Source organism: Oreochromis aureus, linkage group 9 (genome assembly GCF_013358895.1).
Source record: "Oreochromis aureus strain Israel breed Guangdong linkage group 9, ZZ_aureus, whole genome shotgun sequence".
Taxonomy (NCBI): Eukaryota; Metazoa; Chordata; class Actinopteri; order Cichliformes; family Cichlidae; genus Oreochromis; species Oreochromis aureus.
The window spans coordinates 32772231-32789055 of record NC_052950.1 but is presented as its reverse complement, the minus strand read 5'-3'; the positions used below and the strand labels follow the sequence as shown (position 1 = coordinate 32789055).

The window sequence follows — 16825 nt, the reverse complement described above, 5'->3', positions numbered from 1 at the left end:
CTGAAAACGCTACGTCCAGATGAACAGAATCAAACTTTGGGGAATGGTGGAGGTAAATGGCCTGTATTTATATAGCGCTTTTCTAGTCCCTAAGGACCCCAAAGCGCTTTACATATCCAGTCATTCACCCATTCACACACAGATGATGGCAAGCTACGTTGTAGCCACAGCCAGCCTGGGGCGCACTGACAGAGGCGAGGCTGCCGGACACTGGCGCCACCGGGCCCTCTGACCACCACCAGTAGGCAACGGGTGAAGTGTCTTGCCCAACGACCAAGACTGTCCAAGCCGGGGCTCGAACCTGCAACCTTCCGATTACAAGGTGAACTCCCAACTCTTGAGCCACGATCGCCCCATGGTGGGACTGGGTGTTAGATTTGTATTGTGATTGTCATTTATGCTTAGAAATATTTACTCATATATGCTTAGAAGTATATAATCATTTGTAGATTGAAAGAATGTCTCATCCTAGGAGGCCTGTAACAAGTCTGTGTAGCATGAAGAGGGGAGTGTGTTCACTCCTCTTCAGAGTGTTCTGGCATAGATCACACACCTCCTAGGAGAGGTTGTATCTTCTCCTGCTGATATATGGTATAACAAACATACGTATATCTGTTTGAGTCTAAGAGCCTTTTGTTCAGATGTACCGCTAGACTCCTGGCACCAGCTTTGAGGAGTCTTCCTGGGGTTACATCTTGACCACACACACACACACACACACACACACACACACACACACACACACACACACACACACACACACACACACACACACACACACACACACACACACACACACACACACAGTATTCTTTGTTCATGCATACCTATGTTATATGTTAATGATCCTATGCATATTCATGTAACCACAATAAAAGAGCAGTGTTACGGGAGAGTGGACGAGAGCAACTGGGGTCAAGCGAAGGAACGGCGCCTGTCCAGTTCTCTCCCGTGCACGTGAAACATAAAGAATGTTGCCTACTCGTGTCTTGCTTTGCTGTGTAATTACTTTGCCTTCAACGTTCCAGCGGATAGGTTCAAGCTACAAACCTATCACTGGGGGGCTGAAGGTGTGGAAAGTGTGGGGTGGGGGAGTAACAGGTCTGTCCCTGTTTGTGGAAACCACAGGAGGAGCTGTTCAGGCTGTTGGCTGGGTGTGAATTGTTGATGGAGTCTTTAACACTAGATTTACTATCCTGCGCAAATTTGCGTAACTTCCCTAAACCCAATACCCCCTAGAATTACTGGCTTTTTTATTTTCTGGTGCAAGTCCCGAGGTGTTAAGCACCCCTGCTGAGATTTTCACAGGTCGTCAGCTTGTTTCTCCTACAGCTTTTGTTGTGCAAACCACCCATTGTCCTTGAGGCCTGGCACATTTGCATTTGCTCACTCAGAGTTGCTCAGATCCAAGGCAGGCCAAACCTCTGTGTTACAACTTTCAGAAATGCCTGATAGAAATGCTTCAACTTACTCATGAGATTTTGACCACATTTTTTGCGGAAGTCACAACTATATTGAATGCACGACCGTTGTTGCCAGCTGCAAGAAATGCTGTTCCCTACCAAGGTTCGTTTCAAAGTTTGAAAGACTTTGAAATAAAACAGACTTAATGTACCCATATATTGTGAATGTCTGTCTTTTGTATGTAGGTTGTAACACAGAGGTTTGGCCTGCCTTGGATCTAAGTAAACAAATGCCAATGTTGCACAAACACACACACACACACACACACACACACACACACACACACACACACACACACACACACACACACACACACAAATCTGCATTTATTTGTCCCACAAGTGGAAAATCTGCATTGTCATTGCAAAAAGTGGACAGAGCTCAGTATAGAAAGTGCACTATACAAACAATCTGGAAACATAAATATGGACACGTGTATTCAAAAATATTGGTGTATGTATACACACACACACACACACACACACACACACACACACATATCTATCTATCTACGTGTGTGTGTGTGTATGTATATATATATATATATATACATACACACACATACACATATATATATATGTATATATATATGATATAGATGTGTCTGTGTGTATAACTAGACTTTATGGTTTAAGTTCATGAACTTATGGCATTCATTTCAATCCTGTTTGTAAGAGCAATCATGTGTCCTGTTGGTGCCATTGTGGATTGCTGGTCAGAAAGTTTTCTGGTGCCACTAATCAAAGAGACAATGCCCCGAGATAGATTCATTTCAATTATGCAACACCTTCGATTTGATGACAGGGACACGCGGGCAGAACGGGTGAAAACAGACAAATTTGCAGCGATCTCCGACATCTGGACACGCTTCAACGAGAACTGTGCTAAGAGTTTCACTCAGGGAACACATGACCATAGATGAACAGCTGTTCCCTACCAAGGTTCGTTGTCCATTCACCCAGTATATTGCAACCAAGCCAGACAAATTTGGGATCAAGTTCTGGATGGCCACGGATTTGGACACCAAATATGTCTGCAGTGCATCTCCTTACTTGGGAAAGGACCCCAGTCGTCAGAAGGAGAGAGGCTGGCAGAGAACATGGTCATGAAACTGATGGAGCCGTTTTTGGATGATGGGAGAAATGTCTGTGGGACAATTTCTTTACTTCACTGTCACTGTCACACAGACTGCTGCAGCGCAAAACAACATTACTGGGCACGGTGAATAAAGTCCGGCGTGAACTTCCTCAGCTTGCAAAAGATACTGCAAAGCGAGAGGTATTCTCCACTTCAGTGCTTTTACAGTGTGGTGTAGACGTGTTGGACCAAATGGCACGGATGTATTCTGTAAGATCAGCAACACGCAGGTGGCCAGTAGCGGTTTTCTACAATATGCTGGACCTGGCGCCAGTGAATGCCTACATTTTGTACAAGGCATGTACAGGGTGGACAGGCAAAAGAAGATTGTTTCTCGTCTTCTAGCTCAGCAACTTGCCGATTCATGCAGCACAAGGAAATCTTAGCACAGAGGCAGGCTGCTGCAGCTGCTGTGCCAGGGACTGTAAAGACAACACAGTGCCAGGTGCAAGAGAGCTGCAACAGGAATCGCAGCAGATTTACCTGTGCAACATGTAAGAAATTCACCTGTGCCAAATGCAGGGATGATGGACACTGGGTCTGCAAACCCTGTAAAGTTTGAAACGCTTTGAAATAAAACAGACTTGTGTACCCATATATTGTGAATGTCTGTCTTTTGTATGTAGGTTGTAACACAGAGGTTTGGCCTGCCTTGGATCTGAGTAAACAAATGCCAATGTTGCGCACACACACACACACACACACACACACACAGCAAATCTGCATTTATTTGTCCCACAAGTGGAAAATCTGCATTGTCATTGCAAAAAGTGGACAGAGCACGGTATAGAAAGTGCACTATACAAACATTTTATATATATATACATATATATATATTATATATATATATATATATATATATATATATATATATATATATATATATATATATATATATATATATATATATATACATAGTTATACACACACATACATAGTTATACACACAGACACATATATATATATATATATATGTATATATATATATATATATATATGTGTGTGTGTGTGTATATATGATATAGATGTGTCTGTGTGTATAACTAGACTTTATGCATATTATATAAGGTGTGGCTATATAAATATATAAATATATGTACAACTCTGTGTATATATGTTTATGGACAGGCATGCAGGCAGGTAAGGAAGGAAAGTAGCCTTGCAGGGAAGGAAAAACTTGAATCTCTCATGGTTAGGGGTTGGGGGAGGGTGTGTTTGCACAACAAAAGCAGGAGAACAATGGAGCTGACGACCTGTGAAAATCTCAGCGGGGTGCCAAGAGGTGTTAAGGTCGGGGGGAATTTACGCAAATCTGCGCAGGCCAGTAAATCTAGTAGTAGGGACTTGCACCAGGGAAAAAAGGCTCAGTAATTCTAGTGTTAAACTTGTAGTTGCTGTTTTCCAGACTGAAGCAGAGTCGTTAGCTGAAAACTGGTTTTAGAGGTTCATTCAGGACACCTTCTCAGGCTCTTACAGCCTTACCTGTATCATAACAAAGTGTATAAACCCCAATCCACCTTTAACATGGTCCTTCTCCCAAACCTTCAAACAGGACTTTCTGGCCCTGTCATAGTAAAGGGCTGCTTAGAATATTAGAGCCAATGTCACAAAGTTCCTCCTGAAGTATAAGTGAGTGAGAGAGTTTCCTCACTTTGCAGCACAACACGTCTCACAAGATTTCTACAACCAATCAGAGTGAAATTTGTACTTTGTGTTGTCAGATGAACATATGAGACACTTTGACTCTTCAGTGCAGTGTGGAGCCTAACAAAGATCTGTTTTGTGTCCCAGCTGATCAGCAGGAGGAGAAGAGTCTGACGGAGCAGCAGAGGAACATTTTCAGCCATCTGGACTCAGCTGAGTCACTACAGAGGAAACAATGAGCTCAACACAGAAGGTGAGGAAAATATCACAGTTTCACCAAATAATCAGTCACATCTAAAACTCTCATACTCCCAACCTGTTATATCACTGTGTTGTATTTTATTATATATTATGTATTTTAAAATTATGTTTACAAACATTAAGAAGTCACAAGCTATTATCATTATTAGTAGTAGTGTTATTAATTAAATTTTCAAATCAAATCAAATCACTTTTATTGTCACGTCACATGTGCAGGTACACTGGTACAGTACATGCGAGTGAAATTCTTGTGTGCGAGCTTCTCAAGCAACAGAGTTGTGCAAAAATACAATAACGTAAAACAAGCAAAAATATAAGAATGGCTAAATCTGAAAGTAATAAATATATGTACAATATATAAGAGTATATGCATTACTGGATGTGTATACTAAATATGTTTTTCTACGTGTGTTTGTGAGTGTGTATATACATATTTTACAAATGAAATAGAGTAAACAATAAAATAAGATATATAAAATGTACAGAGGTTGGTAGTCGGACATGTGCAAAACAGTGGCATTAATGTACAGTATGGAGTGCATAATGTTGAAGTTCCAGTAGTGAAGGTGAGGTGTCTATGACGTGTTCAGCAGTCTGATGGCCTGATGGAAAAAGCTGTCTCTCAGTCTGCTGGTTCGGGACCGGATGCTGCAGAACCTCCTTCCTGATGGAAGTAGTCTGAATAGTTTATAGCTGGGGTGACTGGAGTCCTTGATGATCCTCCCCGCTTTCCTCAGGCACCACTTCCTGTAGATGTCTTGGAGGGAGGGAAGCTCACCTCCAATTATCCGTTCAGCACACCGCACTACTCTCTGGAGAGCTTTGCGGTTGTAAGCGGTGCTGTTGCCATACCAGGTGGTGATGCATCCAATGAGGATGCTCTCAATGGCACAGCGATAGAAGGTCCTGAGGATGCGGGGGCTCATGTCGAATCTTTTCAGTCTCCTGAGAAAGAAGAGGCGCTGCTGCGCCTTCTTCACTGTTTTGTTTATGTGTACTGACCACGTAAGATCCTCAGCCAGATGTACACCAAGGAAGCGGAAGCTGCTCACTCTCTCCACAGCGGCGCCCGTTGATGGTGATGGGGTGTGTACTTCCCTGCACCTCCGGAAGTCCACTATCAACTCCTTTGTCTTTGCGACGTTGAGGGTGAGATGGTTGTCTTGACACCAGTGGGTCAGGCGCTGACCTCCTCCCCCTGTAGGCCGTCTCATCACCGTTGGTGATAAGACCCACCACTGTAGTGTCATCCGCAAACTTCACAATGATGTTGGAGTTTCTAGTGGCCGTGCAGTCGTAGGTGTAGAGTGAGAACAGGAGTATGGGCAGAAATCTGTGCCATCAGAAACTGAATTTGAATAAGTTAAATTTGAATTTGAATTACTCGGATTGAATCTGAATTGTAACTTGAATGAAAGCTTTTGAAAACTGAATTTGAATTAGTCTAATTTGAAATTGAATTTATGGTTTGAAAATGAATTGATTTGCTTTGAAACTGCATTTTATCCTTTAAAAATTCAGCTCTCGAATAATTTCACATTCACTTCTCACCATTCAGTTTCAGTTCTACAATTCAATTTCAGTTCCAAAATTCAGTTTTTGGGACTTACATCCGGTTCGGTTCAAGCGCAGATTAATAGAACTACAGACTGATAGCGTTACTGACGGAATCTACAGCGTCTTGAGCTGAATTAAGACTTCAGAAGTCATTCGTCATGTCGAATGACCAGCGGATAAACTCTCAGGTTGGTAATAAATGTATTACATGTATAAGAACAAGCGTCATGTTAACAATTGATAGCCGTACAGTAACTTTTATGCTTATTGTAGCTGCTAGCTAAAAACGCTAATTTAGCCTAGTTTGCCCTGGATTCAGCTTTGACAAACAAATATGATCGACTGTTTCTAGTAGAATTCCAAAGTTGTCATCTTGTACCCTCTCAGAGCCCTGTATGCTTGCAGAGACCCCTACAGTAAGGAAACATGCAAAACGCTGTCCAAACCTTTGTATTTGAGCTTTATTTATGTCTTACACAGCATCCCAACTCTTTAGCGAACTTAATAACTTCAGCTAAAGTGAATAGTTAGTCTTATTCATTAGTGCAGCGTTACTGGATCACCTCTGTTTGAAGTGATATAATATGATATACAACTATCACTGAAACAGCAAACTTTGTAAATAAACAACACTTCTCATTCTCTAAACGTTTGGCCACAGCTGTAAATTACACTATCAGTGCTTGTTCACTCTTGACAATAATTACATTTCTAAATTCTCTTTGTGCATTTACAGGTAAACAATATTTAATATTTTATCTAAATGACTGCTTTGTCTTTGAAAAGGTGAAGAGCCTGAGGCCGGTGACACTCCAGTTCTACTCTAAGTACATCCTTACGGTGGCTCACAGGACAAGGCGACATTCCTGTTCTGCCAGAAGAGAAGAGAAACTTCAGAGTCTTCATGAAGTTCAACCAAAACCTGTCATATGGAATATGACAGGGGTCTCAAACTCCATTCCTCGAAGGCCGGTGTCATGCAACTTTTCCATGCCCTTGATAACTGGAGTTTGAGACCCCTGCCGTATGGTGTTTATGCAGTTTTCTACCCCACAGTTACAGCATGTCTGACTGCCTGTTCAGCATATGCAAAAATATATGAGTTTAAGCATGTGATGACTAAGGCCTTCCATTATGGTGTTTGTCATCACATGTCACAGACATCTGGATGATCATTTGGAATAAACAAAAACAAAAACTTGTTACTTCATCTTTTATCTTTATTATTATTATTGTTCTTATTTTACATTTTTCATTGTTAGGCATTAGGTTTATTTGTAGTAGTCCTTTCCAGCTTCTCTCCCTCTTCCATGTTACTGTGTCAGCTTGTCAGCATCTATTTGGGGTTGGGAGTGGAACAGGAAGTAAGGAACAGAAAGTGCCATTTAAACCAGGAGAGGTTCTTATATTTCAGAAGAAGGATTAATTCAAAAGAAATGACCTCAATGCCATATTTTATTTAGGAACCCTAGAGAACACTTTGCAAAATAACACATTCTTATAATTTCACCCTCAGATGAGCCAAGCTACGACTGTCAGGGAAGGTGATGTAGGTACAGAGCATGTGAGAGTGGTTAAGTTGATGTCTCTTGTCTAGATGAAGGCACAGGAGGGATCAATGGCACGGCGTAGAGATTCAGTATCTTCAGTCTTCAGTGGACACTCCATTTCTGGCACAAAACACCTGTAAAAGATGGTCGATTTAGGAGGTGACCCGACAACTTCAGCCTGTCAAACATAGCAATGGAGCAGTATGTTTAAAAAAAAAAAAAATCTAATTAAGCATGCACTCAGTACCCTAAGAATTATTATGATAGTTAAACACAGTGATAGTTGTATATCATATTATATCACTTCAAACAGAGGTGATCCAGTAACGCTGCACTAATGAATAAGATTAACTATTCACTTTAGCTGAAGTTATTAAGTTCGCTAAAGAGTTGGGATGCTGTGTAAGACATAAATAAAGCTCAAATACAAAGGTTTGGACAGCGTTTTGCATGTTTCCTTACTGTAGGGGTCTCTGCAAGCATACAGGGCTCTGAGAGGGTACAAGATGACAACTTTGGAATTCTACTAGAAACAGTCGATCATATTTGTTTGTCAAAGCTGAATTCAGGGCAAACTAGGCTAAATTAGCGTTTTTAGCTAACAGCTACAATAAGCATAAAGGTTACTGTACGGCTATCAATTGTTAACATGACGCTTGTTCTTATACATGTAATACATTTATTACCAACCTGAGAGTTTATCCGCTGGTCATTCGACATGACGAATGACTTCTGAAGTCTTAATTCAGCTCAAGACGCTGTAGATTCCGTCAGTAACGCTATCAGTCTGTAGTTCTATTAATCTGCGCTTGAACCGAACCGGATGTAAGTCCCAAAAACTGAATTTTGGAACTGAAATTGAATTGTAGAACTGAAACTGAATGGTGAGAAGTGAATGTGAAATTATTCGAGAGCTGAATTTTTAAAGGATAAAATGCAGTTTCAAAGCAAATCAATTCATTTTCAAACCATAAATTCAATTTCAAATTAGACTAATTCAAATTCAGTTTTCAAAAGCTTTCATTCAAGTTACAATTCAGATTCAATCCGAGTAATTCAAATTCAAATTTAACTTATTCAAATTCAGTTTCTGATGGCACAGATTTCTGCCCATACAGGAGAGGGCTCAGTACACACCCCTGTGGAGCACCAGTGTTCAGTGTGATGGGGGATGAGGTGGTGCTGCCCAGTCTGACCACTTGGCGTCTGTCAGACAGGAAGTTAAGGATCCAGCTGCAGAGGGAGCTGCTCAGTCCTAGATCCTGCACCTTCCTGTCCAGCTTCGAGGGAACGATAGTGTTGAATGCTGAGCTGTAATCTACAAACAGCATTCTCACATACGTGTCTCTCTTCTCCAGGTGTGACAGGGCAGCATGGAGTGTCAGGGCTATGGCATCATCAGTGGACCTGTTGTGGCGGTATGCGAACTGTAGAGGGTCCAGTGAGTCGGGTAGTGCAGAGCAGATGAAGTCCCTGACCAGCTTCTCGAAGCATTTGCTCACGATGGGGGTCAGGGCTACGGGTCGCCAGTCGTTCAATGAGGAGATGGTGGAGGATTTGGGTACAGGGACGATGGTGGCCATTTTGAAGCAGGCTGGGACTACAGACAGAGAGAGGGAAAGGTTGAAGATGTGTGTAAACACTCCAGCCAGCTGAGCCGCGCATGACTTGAGGACACGGCCGGGAATCCCGTCCGGACCAGTAGCTTTGCGTGCGTTCACCCTCCTGAAGCACTTCTGCACATCCTCCTCAGACACAGTGTGCGCACTGACGTCATCCGCGGTGCGCACACTGTCCGGTCTCATGGTGTTCGCTGTGTCGAATCTAGCGTAGAATACATTTAGATCCTCACACAGAGAGGCCGTGGTCTGCGGTGTGCTGGTTTTCCCTCTAAAGTCTGTGATTGTGTTTAGTCCCTGCCACATACTCCGAGGGTTGTCAAACTGTTGCTCCACCCTGTCCCTGTACTCACGTTTGGCTGCTTTGATGGTCTTCCGGAGTTGGTAATGTGCATGTTTGTTCAATTCAGTCTGTGGCGTGTCCAGCGGGGTGGCCTGGGGGGGCACAGGCCACCCCCCCAACCAGACTGGCCACCCCGAAGCCAAAACAATAAAATCCAATGAAATATCAAATGTACGATTATGTTTTCACAGTGAAGCTCAGATATCCGAGTGTAAGTGAATGCAGCATCGGCTTCTGCGCTATGAGCATCATGTTAGCAAAGGTAGGAGAGCCAAGCACGAAAGACAGCATCACAGAAAACAGTTTTTCAGCGAAAGATTAACAGTTTAACATAGCTGGACTGGCCATCGAGCATGGCGGAGCTTCCACGGCGGCTAGCAGGTGGATGAGGGAAGGGGTAGGCAGGAGGAGGAGAGACCCGAGGCGGCTGCTGGTCCGAGTGTCAGGTGAACTGAACTTCAGGTAAGAAGTTATGACCTGCAGTCTATCTGGGTCAGATATAAACCAAGTTTAGGTGGAGTTTATTTTCGTTATGCTGACTTTTTACAGTCAGTTACAATAACTCGTACTGCGTACTAGCTAGCATGACAGAGTTTCTATACAGCTGGGTGGGTGCTGTGATGTAACTGATGTTGAACTTTATTTTATTCATAAGGTTAGTTAGTAGAGTTGCCAGTGGCTCCTTAAAAAATGGAATGGTCCCTCATTCAGAGAAAATATTACAGGTTTTGTATTGAGCTGAGAAGAGACGCAGTTTGTCCCGTACTTAAGCTAGAATGAAAAAAAGACACAAAGCTGGAGTTATTCTCTGTCTTTGCTGCACAGCTGCCTCTTCTTCTCTCATTCTCTCCCCTCCTGTTGCTACTTCAATCATGAGACTGATCAATGATCAGCTGATCGGCTTTTCTCTCGTGTTTGTTTATCGTCCACTTTGCGCCAGAAAGAGGAAACCAGCAGATGTCGCGTTAAACAACAGCAGCACGTTTAAGCTTGATCCGCTGTTGTTAGAATTTATTTAATATTAATTTCTAGTATCAGCTGATGTTTGCTGGAGCCACAGCTGTAAAAGCTGCTGGTCATGATGTCTGTTTGGATATGTGGTGAGAGGGAAATATGCAGATGAAACCAGGAGATGTCCTTACTAAATCATCAGAGCTGAACAGGTGATGGAGAAACAGGTTTACCTTTTAGGTGACATGAATGAGTTGAAGGGAAGGTATGAACTGTTTCTGAGAGACAAATAACACCAGGATCCTTTTCTAAGTAGCTGGCAGCTGGTAACTGTGCAGGGGCGGATCTAGCAAAGTTATGCCAGGGGGCCAGGTAGGGCATTAACAGGGAAAGGGGGGCACAAAGAAATACTTTTCTTACTTATTCTCATTTAAAATATCTAGCTTTTATTAAATAATTATTTGAATCTTGCGAACAAAGTTTTTATCTGACGTAAAATTGATAGAAATCATACATATACCAACAAGACAGTGTACATCACTGTCACAACAGCGTTTCTTTTCATTCAAAGGCTTTATGGCTTTAATACCTAATACTGGCTTTAATTCTCTGGTCAAAATGCCCAATTTTTTGTCCCAGTCCAGCCCTGCAGGTTAATACTGGCAGTGTCACCATGCCAGCTGACTGTATTTCATCATCAGCCAGTGTTGTTCTTTATACATCAATATTACCAAAGTTTACCATAAGGCAGCATAGAAAGTATTTACTTGCTTTCAGGTTTCATTCAAAAGTTAGTCTTTTCATTTGTTTCCCCACTTTTTTCCTGTTTCAAAATCAAACACCAGTTTGTGAGAAGATTATCTTCTTTTTTAATAGGCAGATAAAGTTTTGCATTGGCTAATTTGCCAATTGTATGTTAAAATGTTCGTATTTTAATATTCAAAAATGTTTTTGCCCAAAACATATGTGCACTATATGTCAGTAAAAATACTATGCAAATATTGCTGTCCTTGAATGCTGAGTAAACACTGACAAAGCACTGATTGTATCTCTTGTACTTTTATCAATGCAGTATCTAAAAACTTTGCACCGTAGTGGTTAAAACCTCATTCTAATAAGAGTCAAAAGCAAATTCAGTTATTAGGTTTACAGGGTTATTGAATGATGGTTAACTGTTGGTAGAATTTTTTTTAACATTATCTGCCAATTACATCTGCCACCCTTCTCCAAATCTGTGCCCCTACCTGGCCCCCCCAACAAAAATTTTCTAGACACGCCACTGAATTCAGTGTTATTTATACAGCACCAAATCACAACAATAGTCGCCTCAAGCTGCTTTTTATTGTAATGTGGATCCTACAATAATACATACAGAGAAAACCCAACAATCATATGACCCCCTTTGAGCAGCACTTTGGCAAAAGTGGAAAGGAAAAACTCCCTTTTAACAGGAAGAAACCTCCAGCAGAATGAGGCTCACAGAGGGGCGGGGCCATCTGCAGAGAGTGGTTGGAATAAAAGACATGCTGTGGAAGTACATTATTGTTATTATTATTATTGATACTACTACTAATAATATTATTACTGCTATCATTGCTGTATAAATAGACTTAATATTGGTTCATTACCCCAAAAAATATACGTCCAAAGCACCACAACGGTAGTCCGATATCAGGCAGTAAACACATTAAGTGTGTGTATTTTCCCTTTATTTTTGAGGGGTTTTTTTGCTCATGCAAATTGAAATGCGATTAATATAGATTGAAAATGAATGACATTTAATTGCCATTAATCAAAAATGAATCCAATGTTTTCTACAATGAAACGTTTGAACAGTCATGAATTATTTTTAACACCAGGTTGGATGTAAGGCAAGGCAAGGTAAATTTATTTATATAGCACAATTCAACAACAAGGTGATTCAAAGTGCTTTACAGAGACATTAAAAACAAAAACAAATAAAAAGCATGATTTAAATTTGATTAAAACAAGCAAACAAACAAACAAACAAACAAACAAACAAAACAGTAGATAAAATCAGAACAGTAGATAAAATCAGTAGTTAAAAAGTAGGTTTTGAAATTTAAACTTAAGTGTGGATTTGGTGCTTTATTCAAATGCAGCTGAGAATAGGTGAGTCTTCAACCTGGATTTAAATAAACTGAGTGTTTCAGCTGATCTGAGGCTTTCTGGGAGTTTGTTCCAGATATAAGGAGCATAAAAGCTGAATGCAGCTTCTCCGTGTCTGGTTCTGACTCTGGGGACTGATAACAGACCGGATCCAGATGACCTGAGGGATCTGGAAGGTTCATACTGGTATGTGTTAGAACTACTAGCAGGTGGGGATAAGAGACCTTTAAGGTGTTTGGTGCCACACTCCACCTTCAGGTTTAAAACTAGTGTTAATGGAGGGAGTTTGAAGGTTCAGTTTGTTCCACGACTGCATTTCACTCACTGCCTCTGTTTGTATCTCTGTCACTGCAGGACCAACATGGAGCGAGAAGTCAGCGCTCTCAGGAGGCCGACAGACCTCACAGAAGAAAGAGAGAGAAAACATACACCTGTGACGAGTGTGGGACGGATTTTACTGGGAAGGCTGAACTAAAACGTCATCAGGTCATCCACACTGGAGAGAGACCGTTCAGCTGTGACTTGTGTGGAAAGACTTTTTCTTGGAAGGATTCTCTAAAAAAACACCAACTCATCCACAGTGGAGTTAAAGCGTACAGCTGTGATCAGTGTGGCAAAGCTTTTACTCAAAGTGGCAGCTTACAGAGTCATCTAGTTACCCACTCTGGAATTAAGGCATACAGCTGTGACATCTGTGGAAAAACCTTCAGCCAGATGGGGAACCGAAATACACACCTACGCATTCACACTGGACATGATGTGTACTGCTGTGAACAGTGTCGCAAACAGTTTACAACACATGCAAAGTTACAACGCCACATGTTTACCCACACTGAGGAGAGACCTTATAAATGTGACCTGTGTGAGAAGACTTTTAAATATCCACATCACCTGAGACTACACCAACAGATCCACACCAGAAAGAGACTCTACAAGTGCAGTTACTGTGAGGTATGTAGTTATATTGTTATCTGTGTTAACTGAAACAGTAAATGTAATTGGACGTCTGCAGAGATGCTCTTTATTTCAGGCGACGTTCAGGATAAAAATGTTGAAGGACTGACTTACACTGTCTTTGTGTCTTTGTTTAGAAGCAGAGCGACACAGATGGATCCAGTTCTCAACCCTGTCATCACTGTGGTGGTGGGAAAGACTTTCGTTGTGACCTCTGTGGAAAAACTTTCAATTGGCAAGGCAGCCTAAAAAGACATCAACGTGAGCACAGTGGAGACAAACTGAAATACTGCAAAGAATGTGGGAGAAGCTTCACCACATCATGTTCCTTAAAACAACATGAACTGATTCACAGTGGGGTTAAAAAGCACCTCTGTGATCAGTGTGGGTCATCCTTCACCACTGCATGGGGGCTTAAATCACACAAACGAGTCCACACAAGAGAGAAACCATACAAGTGCAGACACTGTGACAAAAGCTTCTCACATTCAAGTAGTCGTAACGATCATGAACGTGCACACATGGATAGAAACTACAGCTGTGACCAGTGTGACAAGAACTTCAGGAATCTGAGTTCATACTCCAAACACAAACGATCCCACGTTACTAATAAACTGTTTCACTGTTACCAATGTGCCCAAACATTCACCTCATTTTCTGCTCTGTGCAAACATCAGCGTGATCACTCAGGGCTGAAATCACTCTCATCACTGGATCACAGTGAATCTGAAGAGACAGAAAGATCCTCTGGTTTCAGTGTCAGACTTAAAACCCTTGAGATCAGGCTCCACAGAGTTCAGATGGAATCTCCTGTAAAGATCTGATGAAAATGTTCCACTAGATGGATGTATAATCTCTTTTTCTGAAGGTTGCTCTCTTCCTGTTTCTGCCAGTGCTGACTGCACAGCTGTAATATAGATCCATGTCACTGTTTGGAAGTATCAGAGAACTGCTGATGCTGTAAAGCTGCTGGTCAGTCTGATGGGCTGTTGTGTTGTTGTTGATGATGCTGGATGAAGGGCTGGTGGAGCAGGTGAGCTCAGGTTGAGGGTAGATCCCCTCTGAGCAGCAGGTGATCCTTTGTCCTACTTGTTGGAGATTAACTTTACGGACTGGAGCTGAAAAAACAAAACAAAAAAAGAAAGAATAAAAAACCCAAAAGAAAAATATATTTCTAAAGAAGTCAGAAGGAGATTTTGTTGTCACAATTTCCCTTTTCTGTTTATTTTATGTTAACATGATTTAATTGAACAAAAATCATGTAAATATGAATCTCAGACCACAGTAAAATATAACATTTGTCTTAGTGTTTTGACACAGCATTTCTAAATACAGATAATGATTAATGATGTAACATGTCATGTATTCTTTATGTATTTGAAGTGTGATAAAAATGACTCTGGATCAGTCCTGGTGTCACAGACAGGCCTCGGGGCTTCAAACCTCAGAAAGTCCTTTTGGCTCTCAGCTGAATTCCTCTGACACACTTTAACAACTATAAGTCAAAGGTCAGAGGTCATATGATTTGGTAATGACAGTGCTGAATAACCACATCACTGATTAGGTATTGTAGTAACAACTCAGACTGTTATAATTATTTAGTTAATAATACGAGTTCATGATGTTGTTTCAGGTTGTTTGTGGTTCAATTTCTTGCGTCGGTTGTAAATGTGGCAGCTTTAGTCTTTCCTGTCTTTTTAAAAAGAGTTTTGTTACCGTCCACATTCAGGATGATGAACATTTCACTGATGGTGCTGGTGTGGCACTGGTATCTCCCCTCATCCTGAATGTTCACCTCTGTCAGCTGGAGTGAGGCGTTTCCTCTGGAGACCTGATCCTTGGAAAGTGAAGTTTTACTTCTGACTGAATATATGATCGAGCAGTTATATAAACATGAATCTGTCCACGGAGCTCCTCCTCGCCTGCTGTGCATCCGTGTTCAGCAGCCTTTCATCTGTTTCTCAGGTTTTGTATATTAAATAGTACCTGCTTCTGGGGTTCGACATGTTTCGGTTGTCTTATTTTATGTATATAATTAAGATGTTGTGAATAAGTATTTCAGTTGTATCCCGTAGTTGTTTGCTTGACATCGAGCTTTATCCAAGGAAAAACAAAAACACTGTCTGTCTTTCCTCCAAAATCACACTTGGATTACAGTTGGACTGATTTACCAGGTGGTGATACAAAAAATAAAAAGTCTAAGCTATTTAAATCTATAGAACATAATCAACAACAGAGACCAGACCTGAAAGTGTGAAACATACTGTATTTTGCAAAAATATATATACAACAAAATATAATAAAAATAATTATAAACAAAAATATTTTTTGAATAAGTGTTTTCATTAAGTGTTAGATAATAAACTCAAAAAGCTGCACTGTACCATAACAGCCAAGGAGCAACAAAGTCAGTGTCCACGTCTACCTCACATTAAACCAGTGGTTCCCAAAGTGTGGGGCCCGCCCCCTAGGGGGGGCGCAGAGCTATTGCGGGGGGGCGCGGCATGAAAAGGGAAAAAAAACAAAAACAACGCTTGGACAATGCTAGCACGGGGCGCCCACACAAACGCAAAGCAGGAGATGAAGCATCGCTGAATATGTTTCCAAACCAACTTCATTCTAAGCCAAAGACTAGAAAATATGGTGAAGCATATCTTCCCTTTGGTTTCACCTGCACAAGTGCTGAGGTAGGTCTCCTGCAGAATTAGTTTTCCTGCATCGGGGCATCGCTGGGCTGTTCAAATCACGGACAAACAGTATCCCACAGTTGTTTATGTTTTTGAACCCATTTTGTAGAGGGTTTTTTTGAAAAATGTATTGATAGCAATGTTGAACATTATTACACAGGAAAAAAAACAACTACATGTAAAATAATTACACCGTGATGCCTCTGCCTTTCTAAATGCAGGGACAGTAATGGCCTGTATATGTAAGCGTGTAAAACCTGCAGAGTCAGATTAACAGTATTTTGTCTCTATCTGCCATTCTGCAATTCATCTCATGTAAACAACAACGTGGCGCACAGTGTGACGTGAAAAAGGCACATACCTTTGACATTGCGTGATGAACTCTGTATTCCTTGTCCACACGTAAAACGCAAAAAAAAAGGAGTTTTAAAAGAATCTCCATTCTCGGTGATTCGATACGCCATGTGCCCGAAACAGCTGCGCGTTCAAAAATACCCGTGTAGGTGCGGACGGAGCGTAAAAGAGTTG

General features: G+C 41.3%; 1 protein-coding gene across 2 annotated transcripts; it reads left to right on the top strand.

Annotated features, from left to right (window-relative positions):
- Positions 1-13077: 13077 nt before the first annotated feature.
- Positions 13078-15617, top strand: LOC120442075 (zinc finger protein 525-like). 2 transcript variants are annotated; one of them, XM_039617843.1, is made up of 2 exons: positions 13078-13607; positions 13751-15617. In XM_039617843.1, exons 1-2 carry the CDS (start codon positions 13371-13373, stop codon positions 14432-14434), a joined length of 921 nt encoding a protein of 306 aa, XP_039473777.1. In that variant the 5' UTR covers positions 13078-13370; the 3' UTR covers positions 14435-15617. The 2 variants fall into 2 exon arrangements, with proteins under 2 accessions (XP_039473777.1, XP_039473776.1); XM_039617842.1 differs by having other exon boundaries at positions 13748-15617.
- The last annotated feature ends 1208 nt before the right edge of the window (positions 15618-16825 follow it).